The 25816-nt window shown below is 37.0% G+C and overlaps 12 protein-coding genes across 12 annotated transcripts; 6 read left to right on the top strand and 6 right to left on the bottom strand.

The window, feature by feature from the left end:
* Nucleotides 1-571: 571 nt before the first annotated feature.
* LOC129781746 (histone H1-like) lies at nt 572-1813 on the bottom strand. Its single transcript, XM_055789325.1, has one exon. It carries the CDS (start codon nt 1787-1789, stop codon nt 1109-1111), a length of 681 nt encoding a protein of 226 aa, XP_055645300.1. The 5' UTR covers nt 1790-1813; the 3' UTR covers nt 572-1108.
* A 2533-nt stretch (nt 1814-4346) lies between these two features.
* Nucleotides 4347-5899, top strand: LOC129781750 (histone H1B-like). Its single transcript, XM_055789330.1, has one exon. The coding sequence runs from the start codon at nt 4372-4374 to the stop codon at nt 5050-5052; it is 681 nt and encodes a 226-aa protein (XP_055645305.1). The 5' UTR covers nt 4347-4371; the 3' UTR covers nt 5053-5899.
* Nucleotides 5900-6370: 471 nt separating this feature from the next.
* On the bottom strand, nt 6371-6720 carry LOC129781778 (histone H4). The gene has a single exon (XM_055789357.1). The coding sequence runs from the start codon at nt 6691-6693 to the stop codon at nt 6382-6384; it is 312 nt and encodes a 103-aa protein (XP_055645332.1). The 5' UTR covers nt 6694-6720; the 3' UTR covers nt 6371-6381.
* A 214-nt stretch (nt 6721-6934) lies between these two features.
* On the top strand, nt 6935-7404 carry LOC129781758 (histone H3). Its single transcript, XM_055789337.1, has one exon. The coding sequence runs from the start codon at nt 6967-6969 to the stop codon at nt 7375-7377; it is 411 nt and encodes a 136-aa protein (XP_055645312.1). The 5' UTR covers nt 6935-6966; the 3' UTR covers nt 7378-7404.
* Nucleotides 7405-8166: 762 nt separating this feature from the next.
* Nucleotides 8167-8541, bottom strand: LOC129781737 (histone H2B-like). Its single transcript, XM_055789317.1, has one exon. The coding sequence runs from the start codon at nt 8539-8541 to the stop codon at nt 8167-8169; it is 375 nt and encodes a 124-aa protein (XP_055645292.1).
* A 258-nt stretch (nt 8542-8799) lies between these two features.
* LOC129781736 (histone H2A) lies at nt 8800-9174 on the top strand. The gene has a single exon (XM_055789316.1). The coding sequence runs from the start codon at nt 8800-8802 to the stop codon at nt 9172-9174; it is 375 nt and encodes a 124-aa protein (XP_055645291.1).
* Nucleotides 9175-15630: 6456 nt separating this feature from the next.
* LOC129781768 (histone H2A) lies at nt 15631-16906 on the bottom strand. The gene has a single exon (XM_055789347.1). The coding sequence runs from the start codon at nt 16841-16843 to the stop codon at nt 16469-16471; it is 375 nt and encodes a 124-aa protein (XP_055645322.1). The 5' UTR covers nt 16844-16906; the 3' UTR covers nt 15631-16468.
* Nucleotides 16907-17101: 195 nt separating this feature from the next.
* LOC129781735 (histone H2B-like) lies at nt 17102-17476 on the top strand. Its single transcript, XM_055789315.1, has one exon. The coding sequence runs from the start codon at nt 17102-17104 to the stop codon at nt 17474-17476; it is 375 nt and encodes a 124-aa protein (XP_055645290.1).
* Nucleotides 17477-18866: 1390 nt separating this feature from the next.
* On the bottom strand, nt 18867-19383 carry LOC129781759 (histone H3). The gene has a single exon (XM_055789339.1). It carries the CDS (start codon nt 19362-19364, stop codon nt 18954-18956), a length of 411 nt encoding a protein of 136 aa, XP_055645314.1. The 5' UTR covers nt 19365-19383; the 3' UTR covers nt 18867-18953.
* A 182-nt stretch (nt 19384-19565) lies between these two features.
* Nucleotides 19566-19912, top strand: LOC129781776 (histone H4). The gene has a single exon (XM_055789356.1). It carries the CDS (start codon nt 19601-19603, stop codon nt 19910-19912), a length of 312 nt encoding a protein of 103 aa, XP_055645331.1. The 5' UTR covers nt 19566-19600.
* A 127-nt stretch (nt 19913-20039) lies between these two features.
* On the bottom strand, nt 20040-21407 carry LOC129781742 (histone H1-like). The gene has a single exon (XM_055789322.1). The coding sequence runs from the start codon at nt 21381-21383 to the stop codon at nt 20703-20705; it is 681 nt and encodes a 226-aa protein (XP_055645297.1). The 5' UTR covers nt 21384-21407; the 3' UTR covers nt 20040-20702.
* A 2533-nt stretch (nt 21408-23940) lies between these two features.
* Nucleotides 23941-25493, top strand: LOC129781749 (histone H1B-like). The gene has a single exon (XM_055789329.1). It carries the CDS (start codon nt 23966-23968, stop codon nt 24644-24646), a length of 681 nt encoding a protein of 226 aa, XP_055645304.1. The 5' UTR covers nt 23941-23965; the 3' UTR covers nt 24647-25493.
* The last annotated feature ends 323 nt before the right edge of the window (nt 25494-25816 follow it).

Genomic DNA, 25816 nt, shown 5'->3' with positions numbered 1-25816 from the left:
ACTCCTGGTATTAAGAAAGGTTTGGTCACTCACCGATCGTGTTGAAGAACCACTCCTAATACACCACCAAATGGTAGTGGGGTAGCGGGGAAGGGACCGGATACCGCCGACGGCAGGGCAATCGCCGCAGCGGTTCGAAGCGACGAAGCGAAGAAAACCTCTCTCCACACCTCCTGAGCTGCTGATGATTGACGAGTAGAAATTGCGCCAAAATCGCGCGTCACTGGCAGGAAAAACGTTGCTGATGAGACGGGCACAAACAGCGGGACACGCAAGGGGCAGTGAAAACTGCCGGTCAAAGTGGCCAATCCGACCGAACCAACTTCCTGAATGGCCGTTGGGGGCTTCTCGGCTGCTTCCTCCTTTCCTGATGTCCGGACAACTGTTGCTGAAAAAAACGCTTTATTTAGTACCGAAGACAGCTTTGAAAAAAGCTATGCATCCGGTTGTAGGAGAAAACTTCTATAGTTATTATTCTCTTTTAGGATGGCGCTAAAACATAACCGTTGCGGTCGAGTGTCAGTAGCACCATGGAATGATGAATCATCGCAAGCGAAGCTTATGTACTTGTAATCATTGAACGATTATGATAATTTCAATTGAATTTGGTCCAAACTTAACACATTTCAAGACAAATCGTCATTTGACAGAGACTTGGGCCAATGTATTCTAGTAAATCGTTTATCAAGAATTATACATTACGGTATCACTCTTTTCGTTGGAAAAAGTGGAAGACTTGTGGCCGAGACACGACCCTCATAGTTTACGTAGGATTACGTTATAATATATGTTGCACGTTCATTCTGAATATCTTTGAGAGTTTAAATTGCAAATTGTGCAAAAATCTCATTGTTCCGTTAAGAAATGACTAAACAATAAACGCTCAAAATTGGAAAATTTCCGTGACGTGACCGAAATTCATTTTTTTAATTGCACCCGTCAACATGAATGAAATAAAATAATAAATCTAATAAATGTTTATTGACTGTCATGAAGAAAATATATGAGTTATTAGAGGTGGAAAATTATTGTTACTCTTTCGATTCATTGTGTTTGGTAGTCCTGAGAAGGACTGTTTGTTTTTAAATGAATTTCCCGATGAGAAACTTTACTTCTTGGTAGCGGGTTTTTTCGGAGCGATTTTCTTAGCCGGAGTAGCTTTTTTCGGTTTGGGAGTTTTTGGTTTCTTCGTTGCTGTTTTCGATGGTCTGGTTGATTTCTGTTTGGGAGCGGCTGCTGTCTTCACTGTTCCAGCCTTTTTGGCATTCTTTGCGACGGCTGCTTTAGCCTTCTTCTCAAATGCTTTCTTTGCTGGTGCTGCCTTTAGTTTTTTGTCAGCAGCAGTTTTGGAAGTAGCTGCCTTTTTGGCGACTTTCTTCTCTCCAGTAGGCTTTTTCGCAGCCGTTGTTTTCTTAGGTTTCTTTTCGCCCTCTGGTTTCTTGTCCTTTGATTTAATTTTAAAAGATCCTGATGCTCCACTTCCTTTGGTTTGCACAAGATTACCTTTCTCGACACCACTCTTCAAAGATTTTTTAATGAAAGTTGAGAGCTTAGCAACGTCACACTTGTAATTGGCACCGATATACTTCTTGATCGCCTGAAGAGATGATCCATTACGTTCCTTCAAAGTCTTGATGGCGGCTAAAACCATTTCATTCACTGGTGGATGGGTGGCTGACTTTTTCGGTTTCTTACCCTCTCCTTTAGGAGCACGAGCCTTTTTCGGTGTCTTGGCTGGAGATGCAGCAACTGATGCTGCGGGAACGACTTCAGTAGCTGTTTCGGCCATTTTATTCACTGTGTTTCACTGCTATAGTTCGACGGGATGCTGATTTTTTTTTGTTGACGACTAATGATTGAAATCGACATCTGTGTTAGGGAAACTCAATGTGTTCGTTTGAGTTTTATGTTGGAAAAACATTTTGCGTTTTTGTAATTCATACTTTAAGAAATGTCAATTTTCTCTGTTTTGTTTTCATATTTTTACCAGATGCACTACTTATTATTCACTATGATATTCAATATACCATTTAAAGTTGTTCTAAATTTGAATTCCCCAACCGATGCGCTAAAAATTCTCCATAAAAGCAGATGATATGTATCAGAAGTATCAACACTATGTCGAAAATGTTCAAATTTCTCACATTGCAAAAAATAGACAGTTATTAAACTGCATTTTTATAAAATGGGAACATTTTCCCGATCTATTGATACCAGAATCGAGTGCTCACTTAATAACACAGCGAAGCATTTTCATCTTTACTTTGGAGTAATCGGAGCAGCTGAAGCAATTTTTGATTTCCATTTGTTGTCATATGATACATCAGGCACAGCTCAGGCAAGAGTATCAATCTTCTATCAATTTATCCGTTTGTGAAAATAATATAGAACATACAATCCCGAGATAAAATACGCCATATTTTCTCTCAATTTTCCATGATTTTATATAAACGATTCACGACCCAAGACATGTTTTACCATCGACAAACTGACCTTTTGGGTTATCGATTTTGAGTTACGAAATCCAACTGGTATATCAATTCAATATACGCATTCAAAAACTAATTATTATGATGTTTATAATATTTATGTCTGAACATTTACATGTACATGTAGTAATGGAGTGAATTTTATTATAATGTAGTGCGTTTGAATGTATGTTCTTAATTTCTTGAAATGACTGTTCAGTTAATTTTGTTTAAGTATTTCTTCTATTTTATTATTTTATCAATCACCAATAGTAATTCCTTTAACATGTACATTGATGGTGTAAATAATAAATACGCTGCTAGAGTGAGTCCTTTTTCCTTATTTGGGTGCTAGTTTTATATGCAAGATATTTTATTTTTAGGACATTGTATTCTAATGTGTCACTGATTTCAAGGTATGTTTGCTTATTTTCGTTATTTTGTAACATGTTTACATGTAGAACAGTAAGAAATTTTCTCATAGCAATCTGTATCCATGATCTTCTCCTTCTTCTTCTTGAATTATAGAGACTTTAAAGTTCATTCGTCTCTAGTCTTGAGAAGATCCCACAGAAAACTCTATTTCCAACTCCTTCCTGACCTGTCTTGAGAAAGACACTTTATTCGCGTTCGGCGCCCGTCAGCAAACCGTGTCTGCTTTCGAGATCACCCAACTAAACTCTGCTGTATCCATTATGTAATTTTCCAATAATTTATAGAGGAATTGGGTTTAGTTGATCATTCAAATGTTTTTTTTTATCGGTAGTGTATTTAATTCCATCACCATACTCAAAAAAAAAAGTCTACACAAAAATACCTTGTAGTCAGAGACAAAATGAAATCTCGATTTTGGCCGCAGATCACGAAAAGTAATATAAGATAGTCCGAAAAATAAAACCAATTCGTAAATGGAGAAAAATATTGAATTTATTATTTTATAAGAATTGATATTGATGATTATTAACTATGAAGAAGATAAATGATTTCAAAAAAAAAAAAAAAAATTAACGAAAAAAATCGCATATCGAAAAAGGCAGATCTCGTTTATGGTAACAGTATTTTCTATTCTACCACTGTTTACACCAAACTGTGAAATAACTAAAAATTCCCTACATAATGGGTTATTTAGATATAATTTTTGTATTGTGTTCACGTTTATCTTTGAAATAACTATATTGAATAAAACTACCATTTGATTGTCGTAACATATCACCGATAACACAAGTGATGACAGACTGTTTGTCTAACGAATCAACCCTTGGGTCGAAACATGAAGTATTTCAGAAAATGAAATATTGAGTGTTTTGTCTCGGATCAGTAAATATATTATTCCAACAAATGAATAAATTGAAATAAGATTGATAATCTTGTAAAAGGATAATATTTCTTATGATAACGAACGGAAATCAAAAATTGCTTTAGCTACTCCGATTGCCCCAAGTTTTGATAAGAATGCTTCGTAATGTTGGGAAAAAACATTCAATTCTGGTATCCATATATCGAAAAATTGTCCCTATTTCATTAGAATTATGTTTAATAACTGTTTATCTTTTGCAATGTAAGAAAATTGAACATTTTCGACAGAGTGTTGATACTTCTGATACATATCATTAGCATTTATCGTAAATTATTGAGTATCGGCTTGGACTTAAATGGTAGCTCAAACATCATAGTAAATATTAAATAAGGTATCTGATAAACATGTGAGGACTGTAACAAAGAAAAGTAACATTTTTTAAAACATAAATTACAAATACGCGAAATGTTTTCTCAACAGCAAATTTAAACGAACGCTTTGAGTTTCCCTAACACAGTTTTCGATTCCGAGCACAAACGGCGGCACCGAGCGCATCAATGAATTCAGCATTTCGTTGAAACATAGCAGTGAAACACAGTGAATAAAATGGCCGAAACAGCTACTGAAGTCGTTCCCGCAGCATCAGTTGGTGCATCTCCAGCCAAGACACCGAAAAAGGCTCGTGCTCCTAAAGGAGAGGATAAGAAACCAAAAAAGCCAGCCACCCATCCACCAGTGAACGAAATGGTTCTGGCCGCCATCAAGACCTTAAAGGAACGTAATGGATCTTCTCTTCAGGCCATCAAGAAGTATATCGGTGCCAATTACAAGTGTGATGTTGCTAAGCTCTCAACTTTCATAAAAAAATCTTTGAAGAGTGGTGTCGAGAAAGGTAATCTTGTGCAAACCAAAGGAAGTGGAGCATCGGGATCCTTCAAAATCAAACCTAAGGATAAGACACCTGCGGGCGAGAAGAAACCAAAGAAAGCTGCGACTGGGAAGAAACCTGCAGGGGAAAAGAAAGTCGCCAAAAAGGCAGCCACTTCTAAAACTGCTGCTGCCAAAAAGCCGAAGGAAGCACCAGCAAAAAAAGCGGTTCAGAAGAAGGCTAAAGCTGTCGTCGCCAAAACCGCCAAAAAGGCTGGAACCGTAAAGAAAGCAGCCGCTTCCAAACAGAAACCAACCAAAGCATCGAAGACAGCAGCGAAGAAGCCTAAAACTCCAAAACCGAAAAAGGCAGCACCAGCAAAGAAAGCTGCTCCGAAGAAAGCTGCTGCCAAAAAGTAAAGTGCACTGGTGCTTTTCATTTGAAACTTATTTAAAAACAAACAGTCCTTCTCAGGACTACCAAAACCAATGGAACGAAAGAGTAACAATAGTTTTCCACCTCTAAGAATTCGAATGTTTTCTTCATGACAGTTAATATACATTTTCACACATCATCATCTTGTATCCAACATTAAACAATTCTGAGAATGTTGGTATTTTAACGAAAAAGCTAATCGATGATACCGAATAGCATCATGAGAATTACGATTGTTTAAGGGAGGACCCCGGTCTAGAAAATCGAAAAAATCGAATTTTTGTTTCTTGCATTTTTGGGAAGTTTATGCCCTCAGAAATGTTGTCCTAAAAAAATTTATCGTATTTTGATATTTCATTGGAAAGTTACAGCCACAAAAGTATGAAGTCACCTTAAGGTATGTACGAATTTTAAAGCGCGTTTTTCTCGAAACCATGTTATTTCAACTGGTGGTGTCGATATCTCAGGATCTACTCGACCGATCTGGCTGAAATTGTTTATCAGCATGTAAAAATGAATTATCGGCGTTACATAGCCGTTTTTCGATATATCATTTTTTCGATTTTTGAAAAATCGCTATTTAGAGATTTTTCATGAAAAATGTCTAATTTTTAACGAAAATGGCCGCCGTTTTGGCAATTTTTCGAATTTTCAAAAAACCCCTATGTAACGCTTTAAGTATTGTCTTAAAGTTTCAAAATATTCATTAAAATTTGTTCTACGACACCTCGTTGCTTCAGAACCGATACCACCAACAAGGTACCGATTTTCAGACAACATCTACGCATCCAGCCGTCAACAGCGTCATAATCAGTATTCGTGCACTCAAAGAATGGAAAATACATCTTCAAATATATCTTAAACAATCATCAAAATACCCGAACACTTTACTTTATTCGTAACATCCGAAAAAAAAATCACGAAAATCCATTATTTTTAGGGGTCCCCTCTTAACAATCATTGGACCAAGTCTGCGTCAAACTGCGACGTGCAATGTACCAGGTATTGGTCTAACTTTATTACTATTACGATCCTTCTAATATGACATGTTCCCAACACTGGCTTACAGTGTACTCATAATTCACAGACATTCATTCAAGAAATATTAAACTTCTATGGGTAAAGAATATCAATTTGAATTCAGTTAAACGTCTAATTACATCGTTATTTACAAATAATATAACCGAACAAGCAACGAATCCTTATTAAAAAATAATGGATGATTTGAAAACATTTAAAGGAACTCTTCACTGGAGAAATATTGTGGCCCTGAAAAGGGCCGTTTTGTTGAACCGTACACCAAATTATATCATTTAACCTCCGAAACCATAGAGAGTACGACCTTGGCGTTTCAAAGCGTACACAACGTCCATTGCGGTAACCGTCTTCCGTTTGGCGTGTTCGGTATAGGTAACAGCATCTCGGATAACGTTTTCCAGAAATACTTTCAGCACACCACGAGTTTCTTCGTAGATGAGACCGGAAATACGCTTCACTCCCCCACGACGAGCCAAACGACGGATAGCGGGCTTTGTGATTCCCTGGATGTTATCACGCAGAACCTTACGATGACGCTTGGCTCCTCCTTTGCCCAGTCCCTTTCCTCCTTTACCACGGCCAGTCATTTTTCTGGACTATTTTATGTTGTTTCCGAGTTCAAACGATGACTGAAACTGATGCTGTTTCCCCTAAGGGTACCCACTTTTATACCCGAATGGAAATTATTTTTCCTCCTTTTCCTTCATTTTGTTATTCTTCCCCTTCTTTTGTCCTTTCCTTTTTGTGCATGCGTATGGTAGAATGACGACATACGTGAGGTATTAAAGCGAAGAAAAGCGTTGAATTATCCCATTCATTCAGCAACTTTGAAACCGTTAACTCTACTGAAATCGTAAGCAATGGCTCGTACCAAGCAGACCGCTCGTAAATCCACCGGAGGAAAGGCTCCTCGCAAACAGTTGGCCACTAAAGCTGCTCGTAAAAGTGCTCCAGCTACCGGAGGAGTCAAGAAGCCACATCGTTATCGACCAGGAACCGTCGCTTTGCGTGAGATTCGTCGTTATCAAAAGTCGACTGAATTACTGATCCGTAAGCTTCCATTCCAACGTTTGGTTCGTGAGATCGCTCAAGATTTTAAGACCGATCTTCGCTTCCAGAGCTCGGCTGTTATGGCTCTGCAGGAAGCAAGTGAAGCTTATCTGGTTGGATTATTCGAAGATACCAATCTGTGTGCCATCCATGCCAAACGAGTCACCATTATGCCGAAAGATATCCAATTAGCTCGTCGTATCCGTGGAGAACGCGCTTAAATCTGACTGATCTCTGACAAATCTCATTCTCAAACAAACGGCCCTTTTCAGGGCCACCAATTTATTCGAAAAGAGTTTGAAAAACTGTTTTCTATCTTCAACATTACATACGGCGGAGCCGCACGATATATTGAAACATGAATCTTATCAAATATAAATGAACTTCTGATCTTCTTTTATTGACGCTAAAAATTATAGCGAATCATATTTTACGACACCTTTTTTACGGTGTTCCTGACTTAGTTCTAAGTACCCTCAGATTATCCATATATAAAAATTGAATAACATTTTAAAAGTACAAAGCTCGAGGTTTCCCAGTTTCATGATTTTTTTATGTATATAGCTTTATTGTATAAACACCAAAATCAATCCTGTTAAACCTCTCTACGATTAGTTTCTCGACACTAAACTGCTAACTCTTCTAATTTTGGTGCAATTGCATTGAGAACAGATAATGATGCCGAGTCTTCAATTAGCATCTGCAACTGAATATGAGGATGTCAATCATTGAATTCACTATATGCATCATCATACATTCTGCACAATATCATCACTTCATTCCCAAACGTAACGTCAAACGAACTACATGAAATTGTTGTATCTACTCATTTCGGATACCTTTTGTGATATGACTTTTCTGAATCCTTCGAATTAATCACACGAGAGGCGACTCATTATGACAACGAAAATCTACAAATCAACAATTAGAAAACCTTTTCCTACACACTTATCAAACAAATTTGTGGCCCTGAAAAGGGCCGTTGTTTTTTTTGCTACATGACTCGGGAGTTACTTGGAGCTGGTATACTTCGTGACGGCTTTGGTTCCTTCGGAGACAGCGTGTTTGGCCAATTCTCCTGGCAGCAGTAAACGAACTGCGGTTTGAATTTCACGAGAAGTTATCGTTGAACGTTTGTTGTAATGCGCCAAGCGAGATGATTCAGCGGCGATGCGTTCGAAAATATCATTCACAAAGCTGTTCATGATACTCATGGCTTTGGATGAAATACCCGTGTCAGGATGGACTTGTTTCAACACTTTGTAAATGTAGATAGCGTAGCTTTCCTTCCTGCGGACCTTCTTCTTTTTCTTGTCGGTCTTGGTAATACTTTTCTGGGCCTTTCCAGACTTCTTCGCTGCCTTTCCACTGGTTTTAGGAGCCATTGCTATGTTGTATCGCTTTTACTGTTCGAGAGGAACTAATGTCGAAAGCAAAGGAAACATCATGTTTTATGCTCGGTCAGGGTGGAATGTATGACCGTCCCCTTTCGTTTATGTTGTCATTTCATTATATTCGTAGCTCTGTCTGAGAGTGAAACAAACATTGTTTCAGCAGGTATAAAAGAGGGTTCGTTATCCGGAAACTTTGATCAGTACAGTTTCGCTTCGCACGTGAATAATTTCATAATTATATAACAAAAAATGTCTGGACGTGGTAAAGGAGGAAAAGTTAAGGGAAAGGCGAAGTCCCGTTCAAATCGTGCTGGCTTACAGTTCCCAGTGGGTCGTATTCATCGTCTGCTCAGGAAGGGAAACTATGCCGAACGTGTTGGAGCTGGAGCACCCGTTTATCTGGCCGCAGTGATGGAATATTTGGCCGCTGAAGTATTGGAATTGGCAGGAAATGCCGCTCGTGACAACAAGAAGACCAGGATTATCCCACGTCATCTGCAGTTGGCTATCCGTAATGACGAAGAATTGAACAAACTACTGTCGGGTGTAACTATTGCTCAAGGCGGAGTCTTGCCCAATATCCAAGCTGTTCTGCTACCCAAGAAAACCGAGAAGAAGGCTTAAATCAACAACGACATGAAAGTGCACTAGAATCGAGAACCCAACCGTCCTTTTCAGGACGACAACAAATTTTTAATAAAGAGTTACAATGATTGATTTTCCACCCTCCACTAATCTAAAAATCAATCCACAGCAATCACTGAAGGAGAGCGTCTGTTTCCAAACAGATATAAGTTAATCGTTATACCGAATAGGAAATATTAAAGCAAACCTAAAAGTATGCTGTTTTTTACCGCCCATACAGTGTTCAACATAGAAACGAAAATAGGAAGATTTGCCAATGGAGATGAGTTATAAACCGACACGCATATCGAAAATCCAACATATTTTCTTACAATGGAAATATGCTTCGATGTCTTGAATTATAACAAAGTATCAACTCACAACAACTAATGCTTCAAACATTGCTTCGAAACAAAATCGAATTTCGACCTGAAAATCAACAAAGGCAAGCAATATCAATATACGGGAGAAAATTGCAAAGTTGAGCAAAACATAATTATCCCAGGTAGCAGTGGAGATTGGCTGAAAGAACCGCCACCGTAAAGTATACCAGCTGCCAGTGAATAACATTTCCAGTAGGGCCATTCCATTCTCATTCAACGAAACATCATCACTGTTAGAAATCCACACTAAAAACGGTAAATTCCGATCCTAAAACCGAACCTAAAACAAGACTCGATAATTATCTTTCCTTTATTCCACATTCATATAAGCAGCATATTGACGGATTGCAGCGATGAATTGTTAGGCTGTTATGTACTTGAACTCATCTATGAAATTTTATTATTTAGGCAACCTGAATACCAAAGTTGAAATTTAGTACTTCTGTTTGAAATGCTCAATATAAATTAAAAGAGGCAGTGTAGCTAAAGAAAAAACACTCGACAAATATTAATACATGTTATATTTTTTACATTTTTCCGTGCTGGAACGAAAAATCGTTCCGCATGTATTGTAACTGAGCTACGATTGGACAATCTTTAGAAAAAGATCGATTTTCTAAACAGCGTAGGGATCAATTAACTGATTGAATCGGTATCAAAGAATCGATCTTAAATCGAAAAATCGAATGACTTTTTTCCAATTTATGTAGTTATTCTATAAGTGTCGTCTTTTCTTAAAATGCAAAAAATGTAGAGGCGACGAGTGGGTAGGAATTAAAATTCATCTGTTATATTTTTCATATTTTTTATTCTAGGCATAAAGCATGCTTAAATTTTCTTTTACAGTTTCACAGAATGTTCTTCTTCCGAGAACGAGAATCGTTTTACGATAGTATAGTTTTCATTTTTCGGTCTAAAACTATGATATAACTGAGTTTTTGCGGAAAATTGCTTCAAATGATTATAACGGGTTTTAAGTTTTCTTTCTATTGCTTTATAACTTGTCGTCTCTACATTTTTTGCATTTACCTGAGATACCTTTACCTGATACATGTTTTTCATTGTCCTTAATATCTACCGATTACTATACTTATTCCTATTTTCTACTCATTAAGCTACCTGCCCAAAAACATGTTAACTTTCAAAAATCATAACTCAAAAACTAAAAAAACTCCTCTCTGAATTTTGGATATGTTATGTAAAAAAAAACTCAGCTTTCAAGAGAAAATATAAAAAAATATAGCGCCATTGGTACCGAAACCATGTAAGCTATAAAAAATGAATACAATGAATAATAACGGTTAGCTTTGAAAAATCATAGCTTAAAAACAAAAAAAAACTCCTCTCTGGTTTCGAGATATGTTCTGTAAAAAATTCTTAGCTTTCACGAAAAAAAAATATATATAAATATAGCGCCATTGGTCCCGAGACCATGAAAACTATAAAACACAAATACAATTAATAATAACGAAGCCAAAAGTCAAATTTTATGCAACTCTGGTATTTTTTCAAAAAAGATCAGCTATAAGTAGATATGTCGATCATCTAAATCGGCTCAGTAGTTATGAATTTTTCAAGAAGTAAGTCTTTGAAATAAGTGGAAAAATTTGAATTTTCGGACCACCCTACAAATGGAAATAGTCACCCTTACAAAAAAAAAAAAAAAAAATACGGGTCTAATGGTTTGCGACAAAAAAACAAAATTTCCACTTTCCACGAAAATCTGAGAACCACTATATCGGTTTGGCATGAAATGGCTGTAAGGGAAGTGGGGGCATAGTGGTCACCCTAAGGAATATGTCCATTCCCAGCGTCCACATATCGATTCAATTCCCGTTTCTCGAAGAATATTATAGTTCAACTCATTGTTGTTCAAGATAGCAAACGGCTTTTACTATTAAAATTCAAAATAGTACACTTTTCATCAATAGAAAAAAGGTGAAAAATCGAACTTTTTTTTTGCTTGGAGGTAAAGTGGTTACCTGGTGGGGACAAAGTGGGCGCTCGCACATATCTAAATAAATGGGATAGATTTATGCGATTTTTTCGTTCAAATTTCACATTGAAATCAATCAAATCACAATTGAAATCACATTTGATATAGTAGGTACTTGTTTGAAATAAGCTTGGCCTATTCACCTAGAGTCTCAATTTAAATTTTCTCATGCATACAAAAACATAGTAAGAAACACATAACGTTCCGCATAACTAGGCTTGGTTTAGTTGGAGTGGCATATTTATCCAGGGTCAAACCCACAAAAGGATCCTTTATAAGAGCAGAATGCGGTGTGGTATATCAGCTTTAGTAAACAAAACATTGTATTGTACTTTGCCCCAAACATCAAAGTAAATTCTAATGCTAATTAATCGCAGAGATTAAACAAAATATGTGTTCACCTCTCCTAGAATATGTGAACAGGCGTCCAAACTGATGATTTGTCCAATATATCAGATTGAATAAACTAAATTTCACGAGAAATTCCTTAGATACCATGCGCACAAAACTACGGCCTAATGGCTATCGAGAGAGCAATTTCTGTTTTTATTTATATTGTAACATGCGACAGCTCTACTGAAGTACAGGGTGGCTCAAAAGTAATTAATTTCTCCAAACTTAAGGTGACTATCAATACGGCATCTATAGTCAATAGTTATACTACCAAACAAGCAGGTGACCACTTTGCCCCCTATGACCAATTTGCACCCACTACCACTATATGTATAGAATATGCTCACTTACCTTTAAACATGGTGCTGGAGCTCTTTGATTAGCTTCAAAACCACCCTCCGTTCTTCGCGCTGCTTCCTTCACTGACAAAATGGAAGCCTTTTCCTTTCATGCTCTGTGTTGTCATAGCACTCTTATTTCATCAAACACGGGAAAATTACATGGATTTTATTATATTACGTAATATTATCACTGCGATATATACGACTTGGCAGTATATTTCTGTTACTAACTGTCAGTAGCCTTTTTAAGCGCTTGTGTTTGCTGAGACTGAGACTGACCGGAAAACTGAACTGGATGACGCGGGAAATAACCACGTTATCAAAAATCCGCGACACTACCGGCAACTTCAGAAATGCACTTGTGCAATTACACAATATTTTTCATAATTTTGTTCCCAGGCCATCGAACTCGCACAACACTAACACAGCAGCATGTAATCAACTTTTTATTCAACTTGACAGCAACCCCAGTTATCCGGAATTGACCAAACTAGACGGTGGCCTCCTACACCGTACAACACTACCATTTAAACTATATCAGCCGCATCCACGAGAAACGCTATCCAAATTATTACAAATTGGTTGGTTCTTAGTTAAATTCAGCCAGCGCAAAATAATGCTCTTATTGCGAGCGGGACGGTATAAGCGACCGTTCTTGGTGGTGGTGTAACAACTTCTCTTCATCTGAAGTATTCGTGGATCTCTCTCGATTGATTTTGTGTTGGTGATCTCCGCGTTTGCTACTAATACTCTATAGCAAAAAACTTCGGTTTTGTTTTCTTTAGCTAGCCTCTCTCGCAATCTGGTTCGGATGTTGCGTGAGAGAGCGTAATTGGATCAATGGACACGAAGAGCAATCGAGGAGGAACCCTTCTGTCGAAATTATAGTAGAAGTCATTGACCAGAAACCGACGATGCGTAATTCGCAGAAAAGAAAATCACAGCGCGCCGTATCAATTCAATGTATCGTGCGTAAAATGCTTCTCACTATTGCTGAACGGATGGAAAGGGCCGGAATGCTTCTGGTTATACCTTAGAATGTGTTCGAAACGCCTTTAAATTAAATGAAGGTCTTCACATCTGGCATCTCTGATACAGAGCTTTACCCGAACGGGTGAGTTATAAGTAGCCGGATAAAATGAAAACATGTTTGGTAATAGTTTTTTTTGAAACTTTTTGCGTATTTTGGAATCGTCATGGCGTGATCCACTGGGAGTAGTTGCGTACACGCGAGACAGCAGCTTGTCAAATTAATTTTTTGCTCATTAGTGCAGGAGTAGAGTAAAGTTTTTCCAAGATGCTTTCTCAAGGCTAGAGACGAAAGAACTGAAAAGTTTGAAATCTCTATAATCAAAAACCAAACCATTTTTTGCTAGGGATAAAGATCAGCTCAAGGCTAGGTGGAGGTACGGTGTAGCAAATTATGGGTAATACGTGCCGTGGGAGCAGGTGCAGGATGACAGGAATAGGACAATAGATCTTCGTATTGTAAAATAAATTGAACGTAGAAATCGTATTGTAAGAATAAAATTGTGATTGCTAACAGATCAACAAATGAATTTCTAGATCAGCAGAAAACAAAATGTAGACATTCGGCAACATTATTTCCTACATTGACGTCGATCAATTCATTCAAAAATTTACACGATATACTGATTTCGGTTCATACGGCGCACTACAATTTCACAGTGTCGGCTACTGGGTCAATGACTTCCACCCCAATTTCGGCAGAATTGTGACTCCTAGGTACTTCTTCGTGTTTATTGAAACAATTATAGCATCGTTTTAGATTGGGGCAATGTATTCGAAGATGACTGTACTCGTAGCATCTCGTAGTAGGATAATACGGTCGAGTTTACATGCGAAACACCTCAACTTTGTATGTGTTTTTTTTTTATTAGAGGCGAATGAACAGTCCAAAGTCTCTTTAACCCTCCTATACTCGCGTGCAAAATCATAACACGTTGCCATTGTGTATTTTTCAGGCTTTATTGGCATTTATTTGAAGAAGAGAGTATGATTGAATGAAAAAACTCCTAAAAATATGTTATCTTCGTTCTAATTCAATTAATAAAATTCAAATTTTATTAATTAAAAGTAAGCAACTGAATATAATTCATGGAAGTATAAAGAGCTAAAAAATAACATAAAAACGTATTAATCGATTGTGGTTTCACTGGAGTAAGAATCGGAACATAGTATAACTGCATGCTCGAAGTAAACATATTTTTTTCGGTGAGAAGAATGAGAAGGAGAAGAATGTATAACGTATTCTAGATAATTACCAGATGATAAAGGTGCTGGAATATAGAGTTTGCATATTTCTAATATTTATTGTCTCTTAATTCTTGGTAAACTAAGAATTAATGCCTTTTTCTAGATGGGGCATATATATACAATCTTTTATAAAAGGATTTCTAAAAACTTCCTTTTCTTTTTCTTGTTTTCTTGTAGATATTGTCCATTTTTATAAAAAAATATCCCCGAAACTGTAACTGTTAAAAGTTACCATAAGCCACCGATTAGTTTATAGTTTACCGTTTACAATTCTTCCACAAGTGAAATTCTTTCACAAGTGTGTATATGTATGACCATTATATTTAGCGAATAACTATACGAAAGTCAAACATTCATGCCAGAGTTGTTCACACGCATAGAAACCATGCAATATTCACGTGAACTAAGCGATCACAATATCTATTAGGATCGTTACTTCAACCTAATCTAATTTTGAAGTGATAGAGACACAGGGCACTTTATATCCACTTTCAATTAATTTGCAATCTCAATTCTGGATATTCACATAAAATTCAAATAATGGTTTTTCGTTGCTTTCAATCCATTGTTGGGCCTATTGCGTATACGTGTTATCATGATAACCATTATCGAAATGTTTGTGAAAATAGAAAAATGTGTTTTTTTTTCTCTGTTTGAACTTTGATGGAACCTAGGCTGAGTCTCAACAGAAAATATGAAAAATTGCGCGAGCTGAATTATGACATATGAGAGGCTTAGAATGCAAGGGGTGTAAGTGACTTGATCGATTTCTCTTCATCAACTTTTTCTTTAGTTAATAACTCAATTGCAAAAACGTTCCAATTTAAGTTTGCTATAGAATCTGATATGTGAGGTTCTGACCTATCTTCCACATTGTCAAATACAGCTGGGAATGTATTTGCAGCTAAGCTATGACCAAAAAAGAGAGAGAGTAGAAGTAGAGAAATCGATCAAATCACTTACACCCCTTTCATTCTAAGCCCCTCATATTGCATTGTCGGGTGAAAAACATAATTATGTCTTATCGAATCCAACGATATCAATGCCAGGACATCAATAGCTATGAAGCTACTTATGTGTGTTGGGTTACAGCTAACATTTAATGATACTGGTATTGATACCGCTGAACGAAAGAGTGGAGAGAGGAGATCACTTGAAACATGGCGACACTCTATTGTCCCCAGAGTTTCGACGAAGGGCAGGTTTAAAGGGTTTAACATGAAAAAACTGAAAGGACTAAGCTGGCTTCCGATTGAGAGGTACGAAAGAGTACACTCAAGCGTACCAGTTTGCGATGTCTCATCAAGAATTACTAATGATTTTATTTAGCCAACTACATTTATCTATGTATCCATTCCCCTTTCCTTTCTCTTTAAAAAAAGCAGCACTTCTGGATTTTGCTACCTTTTTACTTTTTTTTGTTGCTTCCTACTAAGAGGTCGTTTATGCCTAAATTACAAATGATATGTACATATGGACGGAAATGTTTTTTTTTCTGGCAGCTGGTATACCCTCTGTAAATTTGGTTCCTTTGGGCCAGCTCGACTACCTGCGTGAGATCATCATGTTTTACCCAACAAAATTTCGCTTGTGTAATTAATACTGTTTGCCAGTGTTGATTTCATGTCCCTATATTCGGTTTCATCTGGACACATTCCTCGCCGCGTTATGCCGTCTGAGCTTAGATTAAGATTTCAAATTAGTGTAACGATGTACTCATATCGTTTTTGAAACAAATGCTTTCCTAATCTTAATGTACACTGTAACTGAGGATTGGATTTGATCGAAACAAATGGCAAATCGTAGGCAAAAAAAATATTGTTACTCTTAGTTAAGAATGTTTTGTCGTCCTGAAAAGGACGGTTGGGTTCTCGGTTTTCATGTAATTCGAATTCGTTGTTTATTTAAGCTTTCTTCTCGGTCTTTTTGGGCAGTAGAACAGCTTGGATGTTGGGCAAAACTCCGCCTTGAGCAATAGTTACACCCGACAGCAGCTTATTCAATTCTTCGTCATTACGGATAGCCAACTGCAGATGACGTGGGATAATTCTGGTCTTCTTGTTGTCACGAGCGGCATTTCCTGCCAATTCCAACACTTCAGCGGCCAAATATTCCATCACTGCGGCCAGGTAAACGGGTGCTCCAGCTCCAACACGTTCGGCATAGTTTCCCTTCCTGAGCAGACGATGAATACGACCCACTGGGAACTGCAATCCAGCACGATTTGAACGGGACTTTGCCTTCCCCTTTACTTTTCCTCCTTTACCACGTCCAGACATTTTTTGTTATATAATTATGAAATTATTCACGAGCAGAGCGAAACTGTACTGATGAAAATTTTCGGAAAGCGAACCCTCTTTTATACCTACTCTACCATTATTAGTCTTCCATTCAGCCGGTGCTACGAATATAATGAAATGACAACATAAACGAAAGGGGACGGTCATACATTCTACCCTGACTGAGCACAAAACGTGATGTTTCCTTTGCTTTCGACATTAGTTCCTCTCGAACAGTAAAAGCGGTACAACATAGCAATGGCTCCTAAAACCAGTGGAAAGGCAGCGAAGAAGTCCGGAAAGGCCCAGAAAAGTATTACCAAGACCGACAAGAAAAAGAAGAAGGTCCGCAGGAAGGAAAGCTACGCTATCTACATTTACAAAGTGTTGAAACAAGTCCATCCTGACACGGGTATTTCATCCAAAGCCATGAGTATCATGAACAGCTTTGTGAATGATATTTTCGAACGCATCGCCGCTGAATCATCTCGCTTGGCGCATTACAACAAACGTTCAACGATAACTTCTCGTGAAATTCAAACCGCAGTTCGTTTACTGCTGCCAGGAGAATTGGCCAAACACGCTGTCTCCGAAGGAACCAAGGCCGTCACGAAGTATACCAGCTCCAAGTAAATCCCGAGTGATGTAGCATAAAATCAACGGCCCTTTTCAGGGCCACAAATCTGTTTGACAAGAGTTTGGGAAAAAAGTTCTCTAGTAGTTTGATTCGATTGATAATGATTCCCCTCTCGTATGAGTTTCATCACAAAAAGTATCCGAAATGACTCGACGTCATGATTTAAATTAATACAACTTATTGAGAAGTTTGTAAAGCACATTTCGAGACTTACATGATGATTTTATACAGAATTCATAGTGCAATAAGTGAATTCAACAATTGAGCATCCAATATTCAATTGCCAACTCTTGTGTTTTGTAGATTCTAATTCAAGACCCAACATGATCTGTCCCAAATGAAATTGCAGTAAAATTAAAAGAGTTAACAACTATCTACACCAAGATAAACGAATCGATGAGAAGTTTGGCAGGATTTATCAAAACATCAGTCAAAATAATAAAAATAAATGAAAGACCCCTCGAAACAAAATTTGAACTTTGTACTCAGAAAACATTACTCAATAATCCTAACTGGTTATTCAGAGAACGTAGAGTACAAGCAAACATTGTGCACAACTAAAATTAGTTCGTTAGCTTTGAAATAGTTCAGATTTGATCATATGTATGGAAACATGTTTTTCATCAAAAGTTATCTTCTAGAATAACATTGACCGCTAGGCTCAGAGCGTCATTCATATTCGGGAATATTTGTCTACATCGTGTCACAACGTATGTAATACTAATGTTAGAAAACTCATTATTTACCTTAATGTTGGTTTGTCCGATTTTGGGTGTTTTCACGCAACTAGCAAATAATGCAAATCGATTTTTCTTTTTGAAAATCACACATGTAATCAAGACGAGTTTGGGTTCGTTGGAAAGCCCCCAGTCTCTAATTGCTAATAATACCATAAGGCGTTCCAATTGTTCATTTTTTTAAATGTTTTTTCAAAGATTGTCCGGTTTAATCGGTTTTAGAAATCACCATTTTTGAATGAAGAAATTCGAATTTCAGAGTAGATGTTGTATTTTTTATTGCCAACATCAGGGCATCGAACAAACCATGATCAAAATTGAGGTCATCGAGATGCATCAATTACATAATTTAGATATATAAATCTGATATAAATGGTGTTTACAATATTTGTATGTGTCATAATCCAGAAAAGGTCTGAATACGTACCAAACTATCATCTGGCGATTGATTAAAAGTTAGCTCAAATGAGGGCGCGTTGACACCATTAGAAGGTGGACTTTGTAAACCTTCAAAACATACGAATCCGTCAAAATATTCTATAAAACTACTGTAAATCATGAAAAAGACAATTTTATTTATATGTTTGGAAACATTTGAATACCTGATTTGACACAGGTGCGCTAACTAGAGCATTCAAAGAAGTGGACAAACCAAAATCATTCACCTTACTCAAACTCTTTTCGCATAAGTTAGTGGCCCTGAAAAGGGCCGTTTGGTTGAGAATGAAGGTCAAATTTAGGCGCGTTCTCCACGAATACGACGAGCCAATTGAATGTCTTTCGGCATAATGGTGACTCGTTTGGCATGGATGGCACACAGATTGGTATCTTCGAATAATCCGACCAGATAAGCTTCACTTGCTTCCTGCAGAGCCATAACAGCCGAGCTCTGGAAGCGAAGATCGGTCTTAAAATCCTGAGCGATCTCACGAACCAAACGTTGGAATGGAAGCTTACGAATCAGTAATTCAGTCGACTTTTGATAACGACGAATTTCACGCAAAGCGACGGTTCCTGGTCGATAACGATGTGGCTTCTTGACTCCTCCGGTAGCTGGAGCACTTTTACGAGCAGCTTTAGTGGCCAACTGTTTGCGAGGAGCCTTTCCTCCGGTGGATTTACGCGCGGTCTGCTTGGTACGAGCCATTGCTTACGATTTCAGTAGAGTTAACGGTTTCAAAGTTGATGAATGAATGGGAAAGTTCAACGCATTCCCTCGCTTTTATAGGAAACAAAGAGGAAAAAGCAAAAAAGAGAAGAATGACAACATGAAGAAGAAGGAAATATTTTCATTCATGTATAAAAGAGGGTACCGTTAGAGGCAAAGAGCATCAGTTTCATTCATCGTTTGAACTCGAAAACAATCTAAAATAGTCCAGAAAAATGACTGGCCGTGGTAAAGGAGGAAAGGGACTGGGCAAAGGAGGAGCCAAGCGTCATCGTAAGGTTCTGCGTGATAACATCCAGGGAATCACAAAGCCCGCTATCCGTCGTTTGGCTCGTCGTGGGGGAGTGAAGCGTATTTCCGGTCTCATCTACGAAGAAACTCGTGGTGTGCTGAAAGTATTTCTGGAAAACGTTATCCGAGATGCTGTTACCTATACCGAACACGCCAAACGGAAGACGGTTACCGCAATGGACGTTGTGTACGCTTTGAAACGCCAAGGTCGTACTCTCTATGGTTTCGGAGGTTAAATGATATAATTTGGTGTACGGTTCAACAAAACGGCTCTTTTCAGGGCCACAATATTTCTCATGTAAAGAGTTCTTTTAAATGTTTTCAAAGCAGTTATTGTTCATTAGCAAGATAATTTTATTTATGATGTTATAAGACATGTAATTTAATTTATGGATAATAATTTCTTTCTTTTTTTTCTTTTTTGAATGTCTGTGTCTGTGGATTATGCGTTGAATGATGAATCATCGCAAGCGAAGCTTATGTACTTGTAATCATTGAACGATTATGATAATTTCAATTGAATTTGGTCCAAACTTAACACATTTCAAGACAAATCGTCATTTGACAGAGACTTGGGCCAATGTATTCTAGTAAATCGTTTATCAAGAATTATACATTACGGTATCACTCTTTTCGTTGGAAAAAGTGGAAGACTTGTGGCCGAGACACGACCCTCATAGTTTACGTAGGATTACGTTATAATATATGTTGCACGTTCATTCTGAATATCTTTGAGAGTTTAAATTGCAAATTGTGCAAAAATCTCATTGTTCCGTTAAGAAATGACTAAACAATAAACGCTCAAAATTGGAAAATTTCCGTGACGTGACCGAAATTCATTTTTTTAATTGCACCCGTCAACATGAATGAAATAAAATAATAAATCTAATAAATGTTTATTGACTGTCATGAAGAAAATATATGAGTTATTAGAGGTGGAAAATTATTGTTACTCTTTCGATTCATTGTGTTTGGTAGTCCTGAGAAGGACTGTTTGTTTTTAAATGAATTTCCCGATGAGAAACTTTACTTCTTGGTAGCGGGTTTTTTCGGAGCGATTTTCTTAGCCGGAGTAGCTTTTTTCGGTTTGGGAGTTTTTGGTTTCTTCGTTGCTGTTTTCGATGGTCTGGTTGATTTCTGTTTGGGAGCGGCTGCTGTCTTCACTGTTCCAGCCTTTTTGGCATTCTTTGCGACGGCTGCTTTAGCCTTCTTCTCAAATGCTTTCTTTGCTGGTGCTGCCTTTAGTTTTTTGTCAGCAGCAGTTTTGGAAGTAGCTGCCTTTTTGGCGACTTTCTTCTCTCCAGTAGGCTTTTTCGCAGCCGTTGTTTTCTTAGGTTTCTTTTCGCCCTCTGGTTTCTTGTCCTTTGATTTAATTTTAAAAGATCCTGATGCTCCACTTCCTTTGGTTTGCACAAGATTACCTTTCTCGACACCACTCTTCAAAGATTTTTTAATGAAAGTTGAGAGCTTAGCAACGTCACACTTGTAATTGGCACCGATATACTTCTTGATCGCCTGAAGAGATGATCCATTACGTTCCTTCAAAGTCTTGATGGCGGCTAAAACCATTTCATTCACTGGTGGATGGGTGGCTGACTTTTTCGGTTTCTTACCCTCTCCTTTAGGAGCACGAGCCTTTTTCGGTGTCTTGGCTGGAGATGCAGCAACTGATGCTGCGGGAACGACTTCAGTAGCTGTTTCGGCCATTTTATTCACTGTGTTTCACTGCTATAGTTCGACGGGATGCTGATTTTTTTTTGTTGACGACTAATGATTGAAATCGACATCTGTGTTAGGGAAACTCAATGTGTTCGTTTGAGTTTTATGTTGGAAAAACATTTTGCGTTTTTGTAATTCATACTTTAAGAAATGTCAATTTTCTCTGTTTTGTTTTCATATTTTTACCAGATGCACTACTTATTATTCACTATGATATTCAATATACCATTTAAAGTTGTTCTAAATTTGAATTCCCCAACCGATGCGCTAAAAATTCTCCATAAAAGCAGATGATATGTATCAGAAGTATCAACACTATGTCGAAAATGTTCAAATTTCTCACATTGCAAAAAATAGACAGTTATTAAACTGCATTTTTATAAAATGGGAACATTTTCCCGATCTATTGATACCAGAATCGAGTGCTCACTTAATAACACAGCGAAGCATTTTCATCTTTACTTTGGAGTAATCGGAGCAGCTGAAGCAATTTTTGATTTCCATTTGTTGTCATATGATACATCAGGCACAGCTCAGGCAAGAGTATCAATCTTCTATCAATTTATCCGTTTGTGAAAATAATATAGAACATACAATCCCGAGATAAAATACGCCATATTTTCTCTCAATTTTCCATGATTTTATATAAACGATTCACGACCCAAGACATGTTTTACCATCGACAAACTGACCTTTTGGGTTATCGATTTTGAGTTACGAAATCCAACTGGTATATCAATTCAATATACGCATTCAAAAACTAATTATTATGATGTTTATAATATTTATGTCTGAACATTTACATGTACATGTAGTAATGGAGTGAATTTTATTATAATGTAGTGCGTTTGAATGTATGTTCTTAATTTCTTGAAATGACTGTTCAGTTAATTTTGTTTAAGTATTTCTTCTATTTTATTATTTTATCAATCACCAATAGTAATTCCTTTAACATGTACATTGATGGTGTAAATAATAAATACGCTGCTAGAGTGAGTCCTTTTTCCTTATTTGGGTGCTAGTTTTATATGCAAGATATTTTATTTTTAGGACATTGTATTCTAATGTGTCACTGATTTCAAGGTATGTTTGCTTATTTTCGTTATTTTGTAACATGTTTACATGTAGAACAGTAAGAAATTTTCTCATAGCAATCTGTATCCATGATCTTCTCCTTCTTCTTCTTGAATTATAGAGACTTTAAAGTTCATTCGTCTCTAGTCTTGAGAAGATCCCACAGAAAACTCTATTTCCAACTCCTTCCTGACCTGTCTTGAGAAAGACACTTTATTCGCGTTCGGCGCCCGTCAGCAAACCGTGTCTGCTTTCGAGATCACCCAACTAAACTCTGCTGTATCCATTATGTAATTTTCCAATAATTTATAGAGGAATTGGGTTTAGTTGATCATTCAAATGTTTTTTTTTATCGGTAGTGTATTTAATTCCATCACCATACTCAAAAAAAAAAGTCTACACAAAAATACCTTGTAGTCAGAGACAAAATGAAATCTCGATTTTGGCCGCAGATCACGAAAAGTAATATAAGATAGTCCGAAAAATAAAACCAATTCGTAAATGGAGAAAAATATTGAATTTATTATTTTATAAGAATTGATATTGATGATTATTAACTATGAAGAAGATAAATGATTTCAAAAAAAAAAAAAAAAATTAACGAAAAAAATCGCATATCGAAAAAGGCAGATCTCGTTTATGGTAACAGTATTTTCTATTCTACCACTGTTTACACCAAACTGTGAAATAACTAAAAATTCCCTACATAATGGGTTATTTAGATATAATTTTTGTATTGTGTTCACGTTTATCTTTGAAATAACTATATTGAATAAAACTACCATTTGATTGTCGTAACATATCACCGATAACACAAGTGATGACAGACTGTTTGTCTAACGAATCAACCCTTGGGTCGAAACATGAAGTATTTCAGAAAATGAAATATTGAGTGTTTTGTCTCGGATCAGTAAATATATTATTCCAACAAATGAATAAATTGAAATAAGATTGATAATCTTGTAAAAGGATAATATTTCTTATGATAACGAACGGAAATCAAAAATTGCTTTAGCTACTCCGATTGCCCCAAGTTTTGATAAGAATGCTTCGTAATGTTGGGAAAAAACATTCAATTCTGGTATCCATATATCGAAAAATTGTCCCTATTTCATTAGAATTATGTTTAATAACTGTTTATCTTTTGCAATGTAAGAAAATTGAACATTTTCGACAGAGTGTTGATACTTCTGATACATATCATTAGCATTTATCGTAAATTATTGAGTATCGGCTTGGACTTAAATGGTAGCTCAAACATCATAGTAAATATTAAATAAGGTATCTGATAAACATGTGAGGACTGTAACAAAGAAAAGTAACATTTTTTAAAACATAAATTACAAATACGCGAAATGTTTTCTCAACAGCAAATTTAAACGAACGCTTTGAGTTTCCCTAACACAGTTTTCGATTCCGAGCACAAACGGCGGCACCGAGCGCATCAATGAATTCAGCATTTCGTTGAAACATAGCAGTGAAACACAGTGAATAAAATGGCCGAAACAGCTACTGAAGTCGTTCCCGCAGCATCAGTTGGTGCATCTCCAGCCAAGACACCGAAAAAGGCTCGTGCTCCTAAAGGAGAGGATAAGAAACCAAAAAAGCCAGCCACCCATCCACCAGTGAACGAAATGGTTCTGGCCGCCATCAAGACCTTAAAGGAACGTAATGGATCTTCTCTTCAGGCCATCAAGAAGTATATCGGTGCCAATTACAAGTGTGATGTTGCTAAGCTCTCAACTTTCATAAAAAAATCTTTGAAGAGTGGTGTCGAGAAAGGTAATCTTGTGCAAACCAAAGGAAGTGGAGCATCGGGATCCTTCAAAATCAAACCTAAGGATAAGACACCTGCGGGCGAGAAGAAACCAAAGAAAGCTGCGACTGGGAAGAAACCTGCAGGGGAAAAGAAAGTCGCCAAAAAGGCAGCCACTTCTAAAACTGCTGCTGCCAAAAAGCCGAAGGAAGCACCAGCAAAAAAAGCGGTTCAGAAGAAGGCTAAAGCTGTCGTCGCCAAAACCGCCAAAAAGGCTGGAACCGTAAAGAAAGCAGCCGCTTCCAAACAGAAACCAACCAAAGCATCGAAGACAGCAGCGAAGAAGCCTAAAACTCCAAAACCGAAAAAGGCAGCACCAGCAAAGAAAGCTGCTCCGAAGAAAGCTGCTGCCAAAAAGTAAAGTGCACTGGTGCTTTTCATTTGAAACTTATTTAAAAACAAACAGTCCTTCTCAGGACTACCAAAACCAATGGAACGAAAGAGTAACAATAGTTTTCCACCTCTAAGAATTCGAATGTTTTCTTCATGACAGTTAATATACATTTTCACACATCATCATCTTGTATCCAACATTAAACAATTCTGAGAATGTTGGTATTTTAACGAAAAAGCTAATCGATGATACCGAATAGCATCATGAGAATTACGATTGTTTAAGGGAGGACCCCGGTCTAGAAAATCGAAAAAATCGAATTTTTGTTTCTTGCATTTTTGGGAAGTTTATGCCCTCAGAAATGTTGTCCTAAAAAAATTTATCGTATTTTGATATTTCATTGGAAAGTTACAGCCACAAAAGTATGAAGTCACCTTAAGGTATGTACGAATTTTAAAGCGCGTTTTTCTCGAAACCATGTTATTTCAACTGGTGGTGTCGATATCTCAGGATCTACTCGACCGATCTGGCTGAAATTGTTTATCAGCATGTAAAAATGAATTATCGGCGTTACATAGCCGTTTTTCGATATATCATTTTTTCGATTTTTGAAAAATCGCTATTTAGAGATTTTTCATGAAAAATGTCTAATTTTTAACGAAAATGGCCGCCGTTTTGGCAATTTTTCGAATTTTCAAAAAACCCCTATGTAACGCTTTAAGTATTGTCTTAAAGTTTCAAAATATTCATTAAAATTTGTTCTACGACACCTCGTTGCTTCAGAACCGATACCACCAACAAGGTACCGATTTTCAGACAACATCTACGCATCCAGCCGTCAACAGCGTCATAATCAGTATTCGTGCACTCAAAGAATGGAAAATACATCTTCAAATATATCTTAAACAATCATCAAAATACCCGAACACTTTACTTTATTCGTAACATCCGAAAAAAAAATCACGAAAATCCATTATTTTTAGGGGTCCCCTCTTAACAATCATTGGACCAAGTCTGCGTCAAACTGCGACGTGCAATGTACCAGGTATTGGTCTAACTTTATTACTATTACGATCCTTCTAATATGACATGTTCCCAACACTGGCTTACAGTGTACTCATAATTCACAGACATTCATTCAAGAAATATTAAACTTCTATGGGTAAAGAATATCAATTTGAATTCAGTTAAACGTCT

The sequence above is a fragment of the Toxorhynchites rutilus genome, unplaced genomic scaffold, assembly GCF_029784135.1.
Source record: "Toxorhynchites rutilus septentrionalis strain SRP unplaced genomic scaffold, ASM2978413v1 HiC_scaffold_20, whole genome shotgun sequence".
Lineage (NCBI taxonomy): Eukaryota > Metazoa > Arthropoda > Insecta > Diptera > Culicidae > Toxorhynchites > Toxorhynchites rutilus.
This window is presented reverse-complemented; position numbering and strand designations above follow the sequence as displayed.

What these genes read in the sequence shown, in the direction of transcription:
- LOC129781742 (XM_055789322.1), bottom strand. Translation starts at nt 21,383, where the DNA reads ATGGCCGAAACAGCTACTGAAGTCGTTCCCGCAGCATCAGTTGCTGCA.
- LOC129781768 (XM_055789347.1), bottom strand. Translation starts at nt 16,843, where the DNA reads ATGTCTGGACGTGGTAAAGGAGGAAAAGTAAAGGGGAAGGCAAAGTCC.
- LOC129781736 (XM_055789316.1), top strand. Translation starts at nt 8,800, where the DNA reads ATGTCTGGACGTGGTAAAGGAGGAAAAGTTAAGGGAAAGGCGAAGTCC.
- LOC129781749 (XM_055789329.1), top strand. Translation starts at nt 23,966, where the DNA reads ATGGCCGAAACAGCTACTGAAGTCGTTCCCGCAGCATCAGTTGGTGCA.
- LOC129781776 (XM_055789356.1), top strand. Translation starts at nt 19,601, where the DNA reads ATGACTGGCCGTGGTAAAGGAGGAAAGGGACTGGGCAAAGGAGGAGCC.
- LOC129781759 (XM_055789339.1), bottom strand. Translation starts at nt 19,364, where the DNA reads ATGGCTCGTACCAAGCAGACCGCGCGTAAATCCACCGGAGGAAAGGCT.
- LOC129781735 (XM_055789315.1), top strand. Translation starts at nt 17,102, where the DNA reads ATGGCTCCTAAAACCAGTGGAAAGGCAGCGAAGAAGTCCGGAAAGGCC.
- LOC129781746 (XM_055789325.1), bottom strand. Translation starts at nt 1,789, where the DNA reads ATGGCCGAAACAGCTACTGAAGTCGTTCCCGCAGCATCAGTTGCTGCA.
- LOC129781750 (XM_055789330.1), top strand. Translation starts at nt 4,372, where the DNA reads ATGGCCGAAACAGCTACTGAAGTCGTTCCCGCAGCATCAGTTGGTGCA.
- LOC129781758 (XM_055789337.1), top strand. Translation starts at nt 6,967, where the DNA reads ATGGCTCGTACCAAGCAGACCGCTCGTAAATCCACCGGAGGAAAGGCT.
- LOC129781737 (XM_055789317.1), bottom strand. Translation starts at nt 8,541, where the DNA reads ATGGCTCCTAAAACCAGTGGAAAGGCAGCGAAGAAGTCTGGAAAGGCC.
- LOC129781778 (XM_055789357.1), bottom strand. Translation starts at nt 6,693, where the DNA reads ATGACTGGCCGTGGTAAAGGAGGAAAGGGACTGGGCAAAGGAGGAGCC.